Source organism: Aedes aegypti, chromosome 1 (genome assembly GCF_002204515.2).
Source record: "Aedes aegypti strain LVP_AGWG chromosome 1, AaegL5.0 Primary Assembly, whole genome shotgun sequence".
Lineage (NCBI taxonomy): Eukaryota > Metazoa > Arthropoda > Insecta > Diptera > Culicidae > Aedes > Aedes aegypti.
Genome location: NC_035107.1, coordinates 15828147 through 15847749, shown reverse-complemented (window position 1 = coordinate 15847749; position 19603 = coordinate 15828147). Strand labels below are relative to the sequence as shown.

General features: G+C 42.6%; 1 protein-coding gene and 1 long non-coding RNA gene across 4 annotated transcripts; both read left to right on the top strand.

Moving 5' to 3' along the window:
- The first annotated feature begins 3868 nt into the window (after window positions 1–3868).
- Window positions 3869–16925, top strand: LOC5564259. Of its 3 annotated transcripts, none has more exons than XR_002499166.1 (4): window positions 3869–3883; window positions 3945–4419; window positions 5944–6046; window positions 6438–16925. It is a non-coding gene; the product is annotated as an uncharacterized LOC5564259 (long non-coding RNA). The 3 variants fall into 3 exon arrangements; XR_002499164.1 differs by having other exon boundaries at window positions 3941–4419; XR_002499165.1 differs by having other exon boundaries at window positions 3934–4419.
- Window positions 4426–5879, top strand: LOC5564218. Its single transcript, XM_001648555.2, has one exon. The coding sequence runs from the start codon at window positions 4550–4552 to the stop codon at window positions 4937–4939; it is 390 nt and encodes a 129-aa protein (XP_001648605.1). The 5' UTR covers window positions 4426–4549; the 3' UTR covers window positions 4940–5879.
- Window positions 16926–19603: the final 2678 nt, after the last annotated feature.

Genomic DNA, 19603 nt, shown 5'->3' with positions numbered 1-19603 from the left:
CACCGACTCCGGTAATTTTTTTAGCGAAATATAAACCGCTGAGCGCTCGGTAATATTTTCGGTAAAGCTAAGGATTACCGAACAATAAAATAGAATGATAAGAACAAAATAAATTGCATATTGATGTCAAAGTCCATCGATTTATTTCGCGTTTTCGTTTTTATACCGTTTGAAGATGAACTGCTCGTCTGTTTATGAAGATGGGAAACCAGTGGCATCACCAACAACTCGAACGCGCACTTCAAATCTTGAGCTACAATCCTAGCTCATATGCAACTGTTCACCTCTTTTGCAAAAAACCGCCACCGAATCCGTCATAGGTGTTTATGTTGGTTAATGTGATGATGCTATCCAGAAACGTAATTGGGCAGTTACAACGACAAGTACTACAACGAAAATATTTTATTCAACCTTAAACAATAGGTTTTTTAATAAAATCACTCAGGTCGTACCTACTTACGGAAAACAATCAGAGAATATTAAACGGATGCAATACTATCGCGTTGACTATCACACAGAAACAAATATGGCGGCCTCAAAAATATCAAATTACAATTTGATCGGTAACGAAGCCAACCTTCGAATTTTCAAGTGCACAAGACTGGAGAATCTTTCAACAGTCCACGATAAAAATTAATCTACAGTTAACTCTCCCTTACTCGATATTGAAGGGACCATCGAGTTAGGGAGGTATCGAGTTACAGAACACAAAACCAGTGCAACTGCGATCCAAGAGACCATCGAGTTAGCCATGAAAACCAACTTTTACTATGGTTCTCTAACTCGATATCGAGATACGGAATATCGAGTAAGGGAGAGTTAACTGTAATTACTTGCTTGTTGGCAGTGACCAATGGGATAAATTTTCAACTAGGAGCGCTGTTTGGCTCTCAAGTTTTATGCTCTTGAAAATTTGAGGTGTGGATTGGCTTCGTTTATAATCACCTTAAGCATTGTAGCACTACGAACTGAAGTACGGTGAAAAATTACAGTCTACGGCGAATCTAAACAATTTACAGTTTTTTCGGTAAATAAAACGGCGATTTCGGTAAAAGTGGACGAACATTGTTTTGATTTTTTATATATAATATAGGAGGGTTCGGTAAATCTCGTTTGTAATACCGAAACTTCAGTTAAATATTTATTTACAGTACGTTGCCGGTAAAAAACATTACCCAACAACGAGAAAAAATCCAAGTGTGTACCAATTATGTTTTGATCTTGAATTAATCAATTTGTCTTTTTAATAGTTATTTTGGTAGTGATTCAAATTTAAGAACTGTGTCATGAAAATCTGGATTAACTATTCATTGGTTATTTCATTAACGTGCTCAATCGTGTGTTCGGTCATGTAAATTAACAACAACTCATTAATTCTGTTATAATTTTAATATTGTATATACTATTAATCATATCCTAGGATTGCTATTTCTACTTGTTTCGTTTAGGTTTTATGGGTTAATTCACAAATTTCATACGCAAAAAAATGTCATTTTTCACACCCAACCACCCCCTTGTAACGCAATTTGTATGAATATTTTTCAAATTTTATAGGAGCTGTAACATCGTCAGTACACCCACCCACCCCCTTTAGCGTTATGAAATTTGTCGGTCATACATAGAAATTTTTAGTGGACTGGACTGCCGAATGATGACGAATAACAACTTGCTTTGTGATTTGAACGGTTTTCTTGTACGTCATCACGAAGCAATGCTCCTGCTTGATGAAATGATTTTTACCCCCTTGCTATACATTCTACAGAGTCGCCTTTACAGGCGCCAGTTGATACAGATGGACATGGGAAAAGAGAAAAAAAACCGAATGAAGCAGCCATGCGCTCTCTCTCTGGTTGCAGGCAGCATGCTGTTGCTGAAGCACAAAATCAATGAAAACAAGGAGCGCATTGAAACTCTTTCGAAACCTCTCCCAGTATGCCATACCATTTTTACCTCTTCTCTTCTCTTTTCGCCAACACTTCACTTCTTTTTTCTTCTCTTTCAATATGTCATCACCCTTAATCGTCTTATTAGCGTTTTGTGTCGATGTTGTTGCTGTCGATTTGTTTGGATATTTTGAAAGTTTCGACTTGGTAACAGACCAGGTAATTTAACATGAAGAAACCAGACCAATTTTCAGCTCGCGGTTTTGAGTATCAATCTGCGATCGATCGATCAGAAGAAAAACGATGTTTGTTGTTCCAATACAGCAATTTAATTTTGTTTCGTCAGTATCGGCGCAATGAATCTGATTTTTTTTTCACGTTTCTCAAGGTTATCGCTGAAGAAGAAGTTTTGGACCAACGCAAAGATGCTTCGCTCCATCCTTATGCAGCAGGGGACAAAATATTGCGTATTAGATTTCGTTTTTTTTTTTCGGATGATCATGGAATTGTTGTTGTCTTCCGGAATTTTCTGAGCAGATGTCTTGGGTTTCCCCCTGCCTAGATCAAGACGAATGCAATTAGGCGATTTCTGTATGAGACAGGCAGAATCGTGAGAAATTTTTGCCCAAATTAGGGGATGACGCATTTTTTCCCTCGAACATGATTAGACTCGTCTGCTTCCAAGTTTGCTAATTGCGTTCGTCACACAGTAGGCAGTAACCCGTTTTCGCCGTTCTTTGCTTGGATTGCTGCAAGTCGTTCCAAACAATGCAAAACTGGTTCGACATTTTGAAACGTTTTCAATTTGGTCGCATTCATTAAGAAAAATGATAACATTCCCCCTTTTTCCACGTACAATTCGGTAGTTAGTTACGTGTAGCCATCGCGAGCGGTTACTTATTTTGGCATTTTTTTCTCGTCGTCGACGACTATCGGCGTCTATGTGTTGGTAGCACGCGGTCTCGCCGGCACGCACACCATCGCAGCTCCATTCCCCCGTTTGTGTGACATTTGAAACAGACTGCTGCATGCACCACTTTGTTGTGAAGTGAACGCGTCCGCTTGCTGCGATGGATTTTTCGTTGTTTGGAGCCAGCGAACGCAATTCCAAACGTGATTAGATCGGGCACACAAAGTAGTAGGCCTTGATGAGGTTCAAAGACGCGTGCATCTGAATACCTGGGCAAGCACAGGCTACTGCGATGCTGAATTAGTATGACTGTTTTTTTTATAAGTGGGGTTTCTATTTTAGGAAGATTTGAACGATTCCGACGATTGAAGGACGCGTTCCTCGTAGAGGAGTCATTCATGATCGGGAGTTTAGCGAACTTTTCAATGCTATTTTGCAACAAAGCTCACACTGCGTGACTTTTGTCATGAGGGGAATTACGTCGCTCCGGAAAGGTTGGGATTTTCCAAAGATAGCGAATTGCTCGCGTGATTGCATTCTGTAGAAGGGTTTTTCGTTTGACTAGTTAAGTGTTCTTGTGCAAACGTTTCCATAACGTTCGAAAGTCAATTCAGCTTAGCGGTTGGTAAGAATAGGGAGAGAAAGAAAACATGTTTTACGTCGTGGTCCTTCTGTTCCTGTAGAGGTAGTGGTGCCCCTTCTTGAGCAACCTTATCGGACCGCAGTCTGTGGTCGGACCAAACAAATGCGTCAATTTAGATTCGCAGCGTTTGTATGATAATTTTGTATACGAAAATTGAATTCAGGGATCAGAACAATACAAATGCCGTTAAACTCGAGCAAATTCACCGCCATGTTTGCCATCGACATTTCCTACGAACTTAGTTTTATTTTTCGAGCTGAAAAATGCGATGTCTTCTTCCTGCTTTGGAAGGGGGCTTCTTTTTGTTCCACCGAGCTTTGCGGCAGTGATAAATCCCGATATGGTAGCGCTTGTGTTGGTGCGCCGTTTCCCCTTTTGCGTGAGAAATTACGTATCAATCGGTGGCCCCAATTTCCCGACCGACTGACCACAAATTTTCAATCAATCGTAAGTTTAACAATTGAATTTCGTCATGATTTGAAAACTTATTCACTCAGTTTCCAGCAAGTTTCAAGAAAAATCTTGGATTTCATTCCGTTCTGCAATCGACTTTCACACGACACAAAAAATGATCGTCGTTCCCGGGTCCAAGCAGGCGGTGCGAAGGGTGAATGCGGAACTGACACGCACACAGCCGCGCGCGACACATGGCAAGCACAGGTACCGTTGATGTATATAAGCGTTCGCTACAGTGGCGGTGTGCGTGTGGCCTCGAGTAGCCCCGCTCTAGTTCGATGGCTCGGTCGAGGCTAGCTACCGTCCGTAGGCTGCAGTGTTCGATCAGAAAGGTTTTCGCCGTCGTTGAGAGTGGTACTGTTTTTAGAGTCTCTGGCAAATCTGAAGTGTGTAGTAGATAAAAAAGTACAAGTCAGTTAATTCCATAGTTGGAAAGTGCAAATAGTGGAAGCTGATCAAGTTGTTATACGTCCGATTCGTTTGATATTTCACGGTTCGAACACTGCAGTGCGAGAGTCCTAAAGCAGGTGTGTACGAAGCAGTATTAGGACCTAGAACCTAGAACACACAGGAGACAGAGAGGTCTAGGCAGTTTGATGCGTAGGAAACGCAAGTACTTGTAGCTTAGAGCTTTGAAAAAGTTAGTCGAATGAAAAAATGGTAGCTACAAAGCACCGAATCGCGTCCCGGTTTGATAAATCAGACAATCTAGACGATTGGATCCGTAAGATCAAGAACAAGAAGTATGTCGTCAAGCGTGAAACCCGCGGACAGGACCTGCGAGTGTTGGCCATGCTGTCCGGAGCGCTTACTCACGCCGAAGAGTGTCTGCGGCGTGAGAAGATCCGGAAGCAGGAAGATAGAGCCATTAAGTGGGCCCGGATCCGATCGCGGTTGGCCGAGCCCCCGCGGATGTACTGTGACCTGGAGGAGGAAGAGGAAGAAAAAGCCCGTAACGCGTCCAACGCCATCTGGAGCGAAGACTTTAACGGAATCAATAATTTCATAACGGAACTGAACAGTATCAAGACTCCTCTGAGTCGATAGGACCTAGGGGGCCCAGTCCCAGAGCATGAACTTAACTTTCCTACAATCAATCGGAACTAGATTTCCTTCTTCTTTGTTGTCGGAGTAGGGAACAAAACGCTCGATCTCGGTAGATTTAGAATCGTGCAAACGTGCAATCAGAGTGCTAGGGAATCCAACTCGCCCTCCGAAAGCGTCCTCGCCGTGAAACGTTTTCCCCATCACCTTAGAAAAAACCCAAACACACAAGTTGCGAAAATCGGTCGCCATTTTGAAATTGAAAATTTTTCAGCACACTCGCTGCTGACTCGACCCGAGATAGCTCGCTCATACACACACACTAGCAAAGCCCATGCGCGAACACGAGTCCAACTTGTAACGCAATGGCGTCTCGTCAGTGTGATGTCATGGAGATACTCGTGATCGCTTGTGACGGTTTCTGTGTCAGTGTGTGTGTGTGCGCTCTCGGTTTCGAGAACAACGGGTACGTAACTTTCCCTTCCCGAAAACAGAAAAGAAACGGGGTACGAGTGCAATGTTTTCGTTTTGCCTTGGGTTCTCCCCACCCAAACCGATCCAAGTAGGCTCCTAGCTTTCGGTGGTGGTGATGGAAACGTTTCGCGTCGGGGCCGTCAAGGTGAGTGGCGATAGGATAGGTCTTTGTTTCGAATCAAGAAAATTCCACCGATGCAATCGTGGCTACTAAGATGGGCAGTAGAGAGAGAGAGAGACAATGATACCGAGAGTAGCGATGTGATGAGACAAATTTCGATGTGATGGATTAGAAGTTTCGAATATTTTTGTAAAAGCTGAGTTGTACAAATCAAATGTATTTTAGTTTTTTTTTTCGTCGTCGTCCTCCGACAAGTCTCGAGTATGAGGAGAAAAACTGTGTAAATGTATGAATCGTACTCTTAGGAGCTAGGGAAGAAAACTTGAAAAATCAAAAAACTCAACCACTTTTTATATATACATATGAATCTAGCGTAAGACAGTGTATCTTTAATCAAGTTTTTCATTTCCAGTACCAAATGAGACAGTGATGCACCTTTCCGACCATCCGACCATCGGGGCTAGCTCTCAATCGGCTGGATGTCGTCTGGAAACTGAAACCTAATCTTGATTTTGGTTCGTAGTGTGTCACTTTTTATTATTTTTTTATATTAAACTCTAACTCTTAAGTAAGCAAGAAAGCAAAGCAAAAACCTTCTTCCGTAGAAAAATGCGTTCCTCCGTGAGCGTGTTGAAAATTAGTTTTTGATTCATATTGAATCGCGCGAGTAGCTTAACCCTTTTGAATTATCTTGCATCTAAAAAATTTGTCTAAAAAAAGTATAGATTTCTATATTTTTTGTTTTCTGTGTTTTGATTTTTGTTCGCAATCCGAAAACGAAAGATACCGAGAAATTTTGTGTAAATAAACTATTAACTTGTTGCGTAAAAATTTGAAAACTTCCTGTTTTATCATTTACCGTAGCACGTAAGGCACAACTAATTGGTGATGTGTATCTATTTACAGCTTTCAGATAGAACTCTCGTCGCAGAGTTCTGAAGGGGGCGTACCTAGAGAAGCGTCACCAAGCGTTATCACAATCCTTGTTGTGAGAAAGAAAAAGTACAATCAAAACTCCCCCGGTGTGGGTTCGGAGAAGATCATCTGGGCTTCATCCGCAGTGATTCGTCGTCCGATCGTCCGAGAAAGAGAGAGAGAATAGATCGCAATGAGATACAATGAGCGAACGCAAGAGAGAAAAGAGTCATGAGAGAGAGAGAACGAGAGCAAGAGTCAGAGGGAGGCCTTCGTGGTGCTGCCCGCCGCTGCTAGCGCCGCTGTGTTTGCGTCAGAGCTGGTGTTTTCCGATGCCGAGTTGTGACAAATGCTGCCAACTGGCCACCTGCCGCGCCTCCGTTTCGGAAGAAGCGGACTCCCCTGGAGTGTCCTCCGTCGAGTCGAGCGTGCAGCGAGCGTCAAGGCGGTACCAACGTCACACCAACACGGATTCCACAAGCGAAAACCCCCAAGGTTCCGAACATCCCAAGTGTAAGGGCCCGAGCTGAATCGAACTACGGCAGCAAGCGGCGACAGCGTCGTCAAGGCAACGACCGAGACGAAAGTCACTGACAGCAGCGTGTAGTGTGTAGAGAATCCTCTAGTGTTTCGATTTTAGTGAGTACGTGACAGCATGCACTATTGAGATTTGTAGAGTTGTTTTTTCACTTGCCGCGAATGAGCGCGTGCAAGATAGGAGAGATGGAAAGTGGTCCTCGGTGGGGACTTGACCACCGAGGGGGCCCGGGTACTTTTTTCCTAACCTGATTTTCTATTTTCCATGTAATGTAGCCGAGGAACAGAGAGCCGAGGCACATAGACAACAGAGCGCGCTTATGCAACATTCGAACAAGACTTCACACAGCAGGCAGGTTTTCGATTTCAACAATGCACTTTCGACAGAGCGCAGCGCAGAGAATGTGGTAAAAAAGTGGGCTTTAAGGTGAAGAAACACGAACAGCGTAGGAACAGAGAGCAAGAGAGAGAAGCAAAGAAAATGAGGTCAGCTGGTGCAGCAGAGTAGGAGAAAAGAAATCGAAACGCTTTGAAAGCGACGATTGAAACCGAAACGCATAGCGGTAACTAGCGCTGATTTTTTTCAATTTGCAACCAGAGTTTTTTCGAGATTTCTAGAAGGAAGGAGACAGGAGGAGTACGGGGTTCGATACAGCGAAGCCAAGAGAGAGAGATAGAGAGAGATCGCGTGCCAGAGCATCTATTGATGCAAGTCTTCCGACAACGGCTCCCCACTCGAATCGAAGTAGGCCCAGAGCTGTGAACGTGTCTGGACGTGCCCTGTACGGTGCGATCCAAGCAGGCCGTCGAGCGAAAGACACACAGGAAGAGAAATTTACTTTCATTTTACAAGATCGAGGTAAAGTGCTAATCACGTTTACACTTCAACGCACGCATTTATTTTCTTGCAGAAACTGGAAATTGTACCTTAAGCTAGTGCAGGCTGATTAAGTTAGAGAGTTAGTACCCCTCAACGACTCGAAGAAGGCGAAAACCGAAAGTTAAGACCCCGTCTCCGTTTGGCAATGCTTCACTAGCTAGCATGTCAGGCTTGGCCCTGCTTTAACGTAACAAACAACCAGAACTTTTCGACTATTTGCAGCAATATCTAGAGAGCTAGGCTTCGGGACTGTTCTATCCTAATTCTATCCATCTATCTACGCATCCTAACCCCGTGGAAGACCCCGTCGGCGATGAATTTCCCCCTAAACCAACATGGCGGTAAAAGAACTTGAAATCGACATGCAAAACCACGAGTTTTCATCTTATTGCAGCGCACCAAAGCAACGGTCCGGCTGCCGTCAGCCGAGTTTCTCTGTTTATCGTTTCTTTGTTCTTTTGTGTTCCTCACCACCGGACGTTCCGGGATGATGTGTGTGTGTACGGCACTAGAACCTTCGGAAACAGGGCGCTGCCGCGAGCGAACGAACGAGAGACGTGACCAATCGGATTGATTCTTTCCCGGTCCGGCCACGGTGGCCGAGTTTCTCTGTTTCTACCTTTTTCTCGCCTTTGTTTCATCTTTCCTATAAAACCTTGGACCGGGACCGCCTGAACTTCCCGCCCTCCACATCCTGGATGACGAAAGGGAAAAGCTTCCGCGGAATGTTGCGACCCACTTTGGAACTCGGTAATCGAAAGCGTTCAAATACTATCCTCGCCAAAACCCGAGATTGCATCTTTCCAGTCCCCCGGAACCGAAGATCGACGGTCCGGCTGTCCCGCGACGGACGCCGAGTTTCTATGTTTTTGTTTTGCTTTCTTTCTCTTGACATACTGTCCGTCCCATTCCATAACCAACCCGAGCGAACGCACGAACGAACGAACGCATTCCCGGAAATGGACGCGATCGGATTCGGATGGGAAAACGTCCGCCCAAAGGCCCGGCTTTTCTTTCACAACTCCGGTCCGGCTCTCATAACCAGCCGAGTTTCTGTGTTTTTCTTTTGTTTTTCTCTTATTTTTAACATCTGCTGCCTAATACGCAATCTTGCGAAACACGATAACAAACATACCCTCCCCGTAAAAAGTTGGAAAAGCAATCACACAGATAGGAAAGGCAGAGAGAGAGAGAGTTAACAAGTACTCAGGGAGACAGAAGATGAGGGCATGTAAAAGCCCAAGACAGAGACAGAACGAGAGGAGATCGGCAGGCAGAGCACGTCGTTACGATGCAGTAGGCATTGTATGACACGGCTACGACCAGGGCGACGACGGAATTAGCGGTAACCTTGACAACAGATACCTTCGCAACCAGAATCTCCGTTTTCTTTTGCAGTTGAGCCCAACGAGTCGTCTTGTGAGTTTGTCTTTTTCTTTGCTCCGCAAGGGGGGAATCGATTCCATCTTTAGAGGATAAAGGAAGCATTCCATCCATTCGAAACGAAGGAGCGACCTGTTTTGGACGGCCACGGAAACCGTAAGCTTACCGAATTAGTTCGTACAACCAGAATTTGGAAATTTTTGCAGCTAAAATTGTAAAACAATGTGGGAAACGGCGATTTCGAGCGACCGAGTTGGTGCCAACCAGAACACAAATTTGACCCATCGCAGCTACATATTGTGAATGGAGCGCGCGGTTCATCGTTGAACGTAAGCAAATGTCTTTTTTTCCTCGACAACCAGAATTTTCGTACTTTGCAGCTTTTGAAATTTCCACAAATGGAACAAATTGCGTCGGAAGACAAAACTAGCTATCTAGAAGGCAGGCCATGCCGCCAAGAAATTGCGCAGTTGCCAAGGGCGACACGTCGACGACGGTACACTCTAAATTGGAACGAGCGGTAAACCAGTGTTGAAATATTTCCCCCGACAACCAGAATTTTAGTCTTTTGCAGAAAATCGAAATCTGAGACGTAGTTACATCGCGACCGAAATCGTGTGGCGTTTTTCCGAAATTGTGCGACCAAGGTTAGATCCGTGCGTGTGCGTGTTAGGCCTTTTTGGCGGTCCACCTTCCCACCACCACCACCACCAACACCATTCTTCAGCAGAAACATCTGGCTTTTCTTGTGACGTTCAGCAATTGCGTCGTGTTATGCGTGCTTCTTCTAACGCGGGATTTAGTGCCTCACCTCTGTAGAAAGAGAGAGAGAGATGGTGTTTTAAGTGTGGAAACGAATATCGCCTACTGCGATTCGGAAGAAAGCCCCAATACCCGAAGAGTTTGGGAGAGCATGTGGTGGTAGCTATGCTAATTTTGTTTACTCTATTTTTGTAACTTTTTTTACTCTACCTTTTTACGTCTTTAAACCGATCTAATAATTCACTTTGTAGTGCGTTTAGTGATTTACTTTGTGGTAGAAGTTAACCGCTTGGTTGGCGTTCAGTCGGCCAGCGGGGTTTGTTTTTATGATTAAACACGTAATTTATCTATTTTACAGAAGCGAAAAAGAACGGCAATTGTTACTACACTCTAATTTTACTACTAGTGTTTGAAGTGGTTATACGTTTATTTGTTTTACTGTATACTGGCTGTGAAATTACATTTTAAGAGTTAGAAGTACTGGAAAATTTGTACAACCCGCTTGAACTAAGGCTATGTTTTGGGCTTTTATGTAACATTTTTATATATTATATACATTTACATTTACGCACATAAGTGGTTCCATTTCTATTTTTAGAAAGTGTTATGCTTAACCTCTACTGTGTATATTCTATCAAAGAAAAATAAGTTATTATCCTCCATCTAGAAATGCTTTTGTGTGTTAAGAGCACTGAACAAAATATGTAATCCCATTATTCCGCCAAGTGCAAATGTGTACGGAATCGAAGATATATTAGCACCTAAGCAGTGACTGACTTGTAGTAGTTTGTTCATATTCCTATCGCATAACTAACACACATACACTGATCGATGTAATATGCCTATTTCTATTGTGCTTGCAAACCAAAAATTTTCAAATGAAACCCCACCAGAAGAAAATCTATTGTGACATGAAAAAATATGAAATCAGAAGATTGAAGCTGAATTGCGCTACGCTTGAAGCGAACCCAAAAGCTTACTGAATGTATTGTAAATGTGATTGTAGAAAACGAAAAAGCTGCGGCTTCGGTGAAGTTCCCAGCGTCCTAAAATGAAAGTTATGCGAAGAGAGCAAAGTTTAGAAGAAAAATATGTGCAAAAAAGCGAGGCAAATTTCGCTCGGTGTTGCTCTGCAGCGCCCAGCATGGATAGGAAATTTGCGGAGTGGAGATGACGAGGCTACTCGCTCGGTGTCCCATGGGCATCCAGCACCCCCCCCTCATAAATGTAGAGTAGCAAAATGATTAGAAGTTGAAAATTTATGCGCTATAAAATGAAAATTGTGCTCGGTGTTCTGTGAATTGCCCAGCGCTGAAAAGATGAAAATGGAAAAAAGAAGTTGAAAGTTTGTTACGTTTTTACCCTTGTGATTTGTCCCAGTGTTTTTTAGCAGTTGACAACGAATGAATTGTTTATTGTTTAACTTGTTTTTACACTAGTGTTAGTGTGTTTTAACTGCTACGAGAGTTGAAAATTTGTGATTTCAAAGTGTAATGTTTCTTTTATTGTAATATGCTTTTGAAAAGTGCCAACAGATTTCATTGTATGATAGAAACCGAAAAGCCATTGCATTGTATTTGTATTGTGATTTTGAACCTAAAGTTCTAGAAAATGTATGTTTTTCTTTAATGTTCATTGAAATGTTTATCCGCATTGCTCGATACGAGCGGAAAATCTAAACAAAAATTGTATAGTGATGTGAAGCTACAAAGAAGTGCCGTTAGTTTTTTCCCCAAAATGCTATGTGATTTCGATCAAGCTTGAAATTGTAACCCCCATTTATAACATTTCTATTGTTCTGAAGTATTGTAATGCCATTTAGTGCACATTCACATTCGCAAACCAAGTGTATATTATATATTAATATCGTATAAAGTTGGAGCATGCGTTACGTAAAAAAAAGCAAGTAGACCACATACACACCATACCAACCATTCACATACCGCCCGCAAGCATCAAGTGATTCATCCAAGCAAGCCGGCCGTCGCGCAAGGACGTGGCCGTGGCCCCTGTGCACATCGCCGCTTCTATCTTCTTTCCGGTTTGGCGCAGAGATAATTGCGAACACCCTCTACCGCTACTACTACTACTATTACTAGTGCTACACTACTTCCTCACATACTTGGTTCATCCCCACGAGCAACGAGGCCGAGCAGATTTTGCACGAAATACATTCCGTCTGTTGCATCCCCCCCTTTTCGATAACAACCATTGATGATGGATGTCATCCACCGCACGCACGCACCGCAAGAAGACCTAAACGCACCCCAAACGGGATCGGTTCAGCGCAGTTTCCGAACAGTGACCACACGAATAGGCTTTTCCGAATATCAAGCAGAGAACGAGACCAAAACGTTACGGTAACGCCCCTCCTTTTTTTTAAACATAACCTTGTGGGAGGGAAGAGGGGTTCTTTCTTTTATTTTCAGATGGGCTATTGTCGCCCCCCTCTTCACTAAAACTATGATTGACACGCATATCTTGCGAGAGATTTGGGTTCCTTGTAACTTGGGTACACGATCGATTGAACGATTCGAGGGTTTTCGACGCCGAATCATCCCCCCTTTCCATGAAGTAGGCTTTGGCTCAGTGGTGTTTGTGAGATTTTCCGAATTTTTCGACCGTGGCATCATCCGTACTACTATGGCTACGTGCTGATGGCTGCGTCACCGATTTGGCATCGTTCGTCCCTCCCTTGGAGTGGATCAAACGATGAGGCCGATTTTTTTGACGAGGAAAATGTCCCCACGTGGAGCAGTGATAGGAAATTCCCCCCCTTACTTAAGGGCATCGAGGTTTAGGAGCAGTGAAGTGAGAGTGAACAGTGAGATGAGAGGAAATTTTGCCATCCGATGAGACGGAGCTTTGCAACCCCAACCCTTGAGGAAAAGTGAAAATGTGACCAAATGAATTTCGACCAGCCAACCAAAGGGCTTTGATGCGTTTGTGGAGGCTGATTTTTGAGAGAGTTCCTGATTTTGATCAACACATGATTCATCATTAGAACGAGCGATAGTACATCGTCTGCTAGGAAACATCGCTATGCGATTTCGAGAGAGTGATTTAAACCAATTGCAACGTAGAAGGGGCCTTTCCCCTAGTATTGAAAAGTCAACGAGTTCATCAATCAATTAAGAGAGCGTTTACGAGATGAATTCCAAACGTCAATGGTTTCATCTTCGTTGAATCGCTACGGTTTTCCCATCGATCAAACATCTAACGTGTGATATTCTAGTCAACTGCTGAGATGAATTCCATCCCTCAAACCGAAGGGTTCATTCTCATGCAATGTAGATGAAATGGGTTCATTCCTTTCAACGCCGGTCAGCATCTTCAACAGAATTCGAAAACATGATCAGAATCTTGATGCGATTTGATCGAGATGAATGCCCGCACCCAATGGGATTCATCGTGACCAGTGAATACCAAATATCGAGATGAATACCCCCGTCCTATGGGGTTCACCCGCAAATGTTCACCCGTGAACAACGTGAAAACGTCAATGCAGATTTTTTTGGCGCCGAGATGAATTCCCGCCTCCAATGGGGTTCATTCTCGTGGAATGCCGGATTTGAATTCCCGCGTCCAATGGGGTTCACTTCCAGGCGCGCCTGCCAGCTCATCCGAGCTTGGCAACGGAATCGGCAACGCAAAATGCAGTTTGTCGTGAACAGGAGATGAATTCCCGCGTCCAATGGGATTCATTCTCGTTCGTCTGCAGCAGCAGTGTAGAAAAATGTAAAAAATTGAAAGTAATCTGGAAATTTTCCTGAAATAAACACCGAAGGAGATTAAAAGTTCATCGAGTAAAGACGCAATCGACTACTACCGATCGGAGGCAGCTTTAGTGAAAAGGCTTTCTTAGCCTCAAACAAAATTAAAAGTACCGCTCCAATGAGGTGAATTCCCTCGCAAAATGGGGTTCATCCTCTCCACAAAAGACGATTCGAAAGAGCGTGATAATGTGATAAAAATTCTAAGATGGTAAATTTATAATACGAAAAGGATGTTTCCATCCATGGACTTATTATAGAACATTAAAAGTGAAAGTGATATCATACAAAAAGTTTGCAAACTGCGAGATCTTCAGAGATGAACACCGCGCTCAATGGGTTCATTCTCAAACGCCGTCACAAGTTGAAAAAGTGCCGTCAAGCCAATTCCAAGCGAAAAGGCTTTCCTTCCAAGGACATTCCAGGCTCATGATAGCCCCCAGTAAGCAATATTCAAAAAGCCGGGCGTGAAGCAATTCTAAAGTGCATCGCAAGGATAGTTTCCGATCTTCAGAGGATTCATCCGTTTGTCCAATTATGTCAATCAACGTGAACCGATCCGGTGATCCAGCAATAAATGGCTATTCTTTCCTGTGATTCATCAATAATCCGAATATTTCAACGCCGCAACTCGTCATCGCTGCGAGATGGGCTTCGCCTTCAATCGGGTCCATTCTCATACTGCCGCATCCGCAAATTGGGTTCGTCCTCGGTTCATCCGTGACCTCACAAGCGCAAAAGTATCTCCCAGCTGGCAGCATCGTTTGATATGAAAGTGTCTTTTCCGATGAGAGAGCGAGAGAGCGATCGAGAGCAAGAGAAAAAGGGCGAATGAGCCACGCCATTCGATTGTGTAAAAGTGGTTTTCACCCATTGTTCAAGAAGCATTTTGAGTGGGGCCCAAAGGCCTTTTGTGTTTCCATGTGCAGCATGGCGCGAGTCGAAATGTGAAAGTTCATCGTGCGATCAATGTGCGAGTGAAATGTGAAAATTTTCATTTGAGATGAAAAGCAGCCCTTGATGAGAGAAAAAAATGCGATTTGCGCAGAAAAGGCCTTTTTTGAGTGCCAAAAAAATCCATTCCTATGGAAAATCTAAAGTTTTTACAAGACTCTCAATTTGCGATAAGTGCGCGAGAAGCGCTTTATTTCTTCGTGATCATGTCAGCAAAAAGGCGATAATGAAATAAGTGAATGTGCAAAGGCCCTTTATTGGTGCCGCGTTCCTGAAAAATAGTGTCAAAAGCCGCAATCGGCAGGCATAAAATGTGGTTATCAAGAGGCTTTAATCGCCGAAGATCTTAAGTGGAAAATAGCCTTCCAAAGGCGTTGCTGCAAAAGTAATATATCGATCAGATGAAAGCAAGTTGCTACCAAAGAAGTGAATGAAAAGGCCTATTCGGCCGAAAAGTTTAAGCAAAAGGTTCCTGCTGAAAGTAGTTCCCATTCGAGAGAAAGAGAGTGCTAAATGAGTGAAAGGCTTTTCAGTGCCTGGAAAAAATGCTCGCCTTCTGTGATGAGTTCCGCATGTTATGGAAGTCCGAAATTGTAGTCGCATAAAGGCTGTTTAAGCTTTCGTTTCTTTTCATGTTTCATGAAGAGGAACACTGCCCATAAACAGACTTTTTCTACTGCCGAATAGAGAGTGAGAAAATTCGAAAACCACGTGCGATAGTATTTGAAGGCTGACGCGAGCGCGCGCGCGAGGTCCACCCAATTGAAGACGGCTGAGGCGGCGATGACGGCGTATAGTTCAAAAATCCGATGACACGATCCAAGTAGGCCGCCGGTAACGACCAATACAGCAGAAGACAACTCCACACCGTACACTTTTCCGCACTACCCTCACCTAACCTAGTACGGAGAAAATGTATCGATTCCGCCTGGTTGCTTCCTTCGGGGACCGCCCGGGCTCGCAGAGGCACTCTTCCTGTGGTTGAACTCAGTTTTTGGACGGCGTTTACGAGTCTCAAAACCACCACTTATCCACTACTCCAAAATAGATGGGCAAACAAATTTCTAGGATTAGGCGACGGGCGTTAATCATCGAAATCATCGTCGGATGCAGAATAATACGTATGAAAAACCAACACACTCAAGTTCCTTCCTTCGAGACCTTCCAGAATATTTAAAAAACAAGAAGAAACAAAAAGAAAACGCACATATCTGAAAACTCAACATTTTCTTCCTATTTTAACCTATCGATGCGAAAGCTGTTCTACTATTATATAACCTTCGACGACCGTTTATGGGTTTTGTTTTTGTTTCCAATACTGGCCGAGCTGGCTAAGCGAGCCGGGCGGCCTTTTACCTTGAGCCTGGATGCCCCAACCAAGGACGCCCGGAAGAGTGCCTCGAGAAATTGATCTTTTCTCTTCCTATTCCTAAAAACAACTGTCCAAAACGAAGAAGACACGAGCACAACCGAGAAACGAAACGACGGCACGGAAGAAAACGAACGACACGCGACGCGCGGGTTCGGGTCGACCGACGTCGGACGATTTCAGGCAGGTGGCCCAGGCTAGCGTGAAGAGGAGGCTGAAAGTCGCGAGAAGATGGGCCGAGAACAATAGGGAATGCGGTAGCGGAGGGACCATCGGTCGTGCTCGGCAAGCGAGAAGAGCTTCGATCGCCGGCGAGCGGTCGAAGCGGCAAGCGAGAAGAGAGCACGATCCAACGGAGGGACAGGACATCGAAGGAGGCGGCGGCTGCGGAGGCGGAGATGAGGACAACAACTGTGGTTGGCCAGCGAGAAGAGCCTGACGGTACGGACGGTGCCCAGGCGGCAAGCGAGAAGAGACCACAGCCACGAGGGATTTCCGGCGGATTTTTTCTGGTTTTGTTTCGAGTAGAATCTTCCATAGCTGAGGTTGATAGAGTTTCCGACGTTTCGTCCAACAAGCTTTTCCATCGTCTAGGTCAAGGATTTATTCGATTTTCAAAATGATTCCCTCAGAGGAACATGTTTTCTGAACTAGTCACATTTTCACTGCAACTGATTTACCTTACTTCACTGAAATTCTTCTCTACTCGATTTGCGAGTTATTCCATTCGTATTCTCTAAGCAAATGATGTAAAACTAATTTTACAATCGAAACATTTGTACACGTTATTTGAAAAAAAAAACAAAACAACAAGACTGAAACAAATTGAAAGACTGAAATCTCTTTGAAAAAGAGCAAATATTAACTTACCAATTCAACAAATATTAACTTACAAAGATAACAATCCAAACGGTTTCCTTGGAACCACATTTTTTAAAAATTCAAACCATTTTCAAAAACAAAATTTGAAAACACAAAAATTTTAAACCTTACTATTTTAAACATAAAAAAACTTTAAATCTTTTCCAGTACATTCTAACTAAAGAAAAACTTTTTGCGAGAAATTTTAAATAAAAAGGTCATGTGGGGTCGTGGGCGGGCACTAAAATATCAACTGATAACTGTTGCATCAATGCGCATAAAAATGACTAAAACAAGCTCTAAATAAATCCATCTGAATGCTCTTTAAAATTGATGTATTTTTTTTTTGTGGATGGTAATATCACCTCTTTCGATGTTGGTTGACTTCCGTTTACATTTGATGGTGGGTTGGGTCTTCTCCTCGTCTTGCAGTTAGCGCATTGGATTGGCGGAGACTTCTCGCTTCCTCTGAACCTTAGCAAATAAGAAGTTGGTATTGCACCCAATTGGTCATTTTGTTAATCGGATATCTTTGGTATAGGCTAGAGTGTCCATCCCGACACAAAAAATCCCGGGATTTGAACAATTTCGGGATTTCCCGTTTCCCGGTTCATTAGTTCTTACATCCCGGGATTCCCGAAATTTACGTAGAAGTTGACGAAAACCACTAAATTTCAATGAAATGCAATGACATTTTTCCTTACTATCAAGTCTTATTTGATGAAATAGCAAAATATCATGAAAAAGAGAATAAACGAGTACAGTACTCGTTATAACAACCACATTTATAGGGAAAAAAGCTCTTAATAGCGACATTTTTCGGTCCCTTGAAAAATATTTTAATGTCATCGCTATTCTCTATACCTGCATTTCTCTATTACGACGGTCCCTTGCGATGTCGTTATAACAAGCTTCGACTGTAATTATTGTCATGTAAAGACCAATTTACCAAGTAAGTAACACATATTTTTATTTCTTTTATTGCTAAGTTTGTATGCCATTCTCTTTAGCATTAGCCGTTTTTATAAGCCTAGGCTGAGAAAGAAAATTGAAAAGTACACCTAAACTTCAGTCAATAATTTTCAGTTACTAACTTTTAACACAATTGTCTACAATACCTACAAATCTATAATCGTTTCCTTTATTCTGAAATTTGATGCCGTTTTGGTGTTCAGACAGACAGGAATAGATAATATTGTTGCGTTCTAAAAATACGTTAAGGACTCCATTTGTTCTGATTTTTTCTGATGCTATTTTGACCCAGATGTATTGTATGATGATAGGTTATTACAGCAAATAATGCAAATATTTTGTTATTTCGAATGCTTTGGGTACGTTTGCTGAAACCACTAAAAAAACGCTTGGTCCTGTCTGTCTGAACACCGACCAAATGTCTGAAGCAAATTGCTTTAATATTGTGTCTTAATTTTTGACCATACTTCCATTCATAAGTGTTACAGAGAATTTCAAAAATACCTAGCAATCCAGTGATTATCCAAGCTAAATTTTGATTTTTGTTAAGGCTCAAGAATCTATCATTCAATCATCAGCGATCATCAAAAACTAGAAACCATTTTTTTCGATCAAGTTTAAAGAAATCGTCATGAAAATCTATCACCGCATTACAGATAGTAAGTGAAATGCAATGATAGATTTACATGAACATTGCTTCAATGAGCAAAAAAACTAAGTCGAGTCTACTACACGACACTGAAAACGGCCTTGAGGTCGAAATACGCGTATCTGTCAAAGGATACAAACTCTAGTGGAATTGAATGGTATAGTACTAAATCTACTAAACAGCTCGAAGATTTATTATAAAAAACTGGTTTCAAAAATTTGTAAAGCGATGATAATTATTTTCGTCTCAAGTTACTTCATCGGAATAAGAAAGTCAGATATGAAATGTGATTTGTTATAATTAACATATTATCCTGGATAGTTACATTAGGGGTATTCACTTAACAGCGTAAAACACAGAGCCGTAGCGTGGTCTCATGGCGCCCTTGGCGAACTGCCAGTCGAGCGCCCCTTACTCAAGGTTTTATTTTTTAACATTGTACTAGTTTACGTTCGAAAAAACGTCAACGATAATATTCGTGGTGTACGCACGGGCCTATCGATCGCAAGGTTCTTGGTTCGATTCCGGTTGCCGCGAAAACTTTTTATGTTTATCGATAGTCAATTTGCCTGAGTGTAGGTGAAGATTAATCGAAGCCACACCTCACCTCTACAAAAGCACAAATCTTCAGAATCAGAATGTTCAGAGATGTACTTGCAAAAAATACTGGATTTATTGATTTAAACCTTTATGGAAATCTCAGTAAAATTCATATTCTTAAATCATCTATTATAAACATTTCTGAATCATCATTTCTTACTCGTTTTTGCATAGTTTTCTAATACATTTGGTCAATATTGCAAACGAAATTTTCAGGAAATCTCTTAGTGAAATCTATTACCCAGACAACCAAAATGTACGTACAACGAAATCACCTGGAGGCTTTGTATGTGCAAAATTTCACTCGTAACATGTCGCGAAAAGGCCTTCTACGTACAAAAGTAGAGGCGATTTACGTTCATATATTATGTGATGAATAATAACATACAATGCGAGTGTATAAATATTCTACCGAAC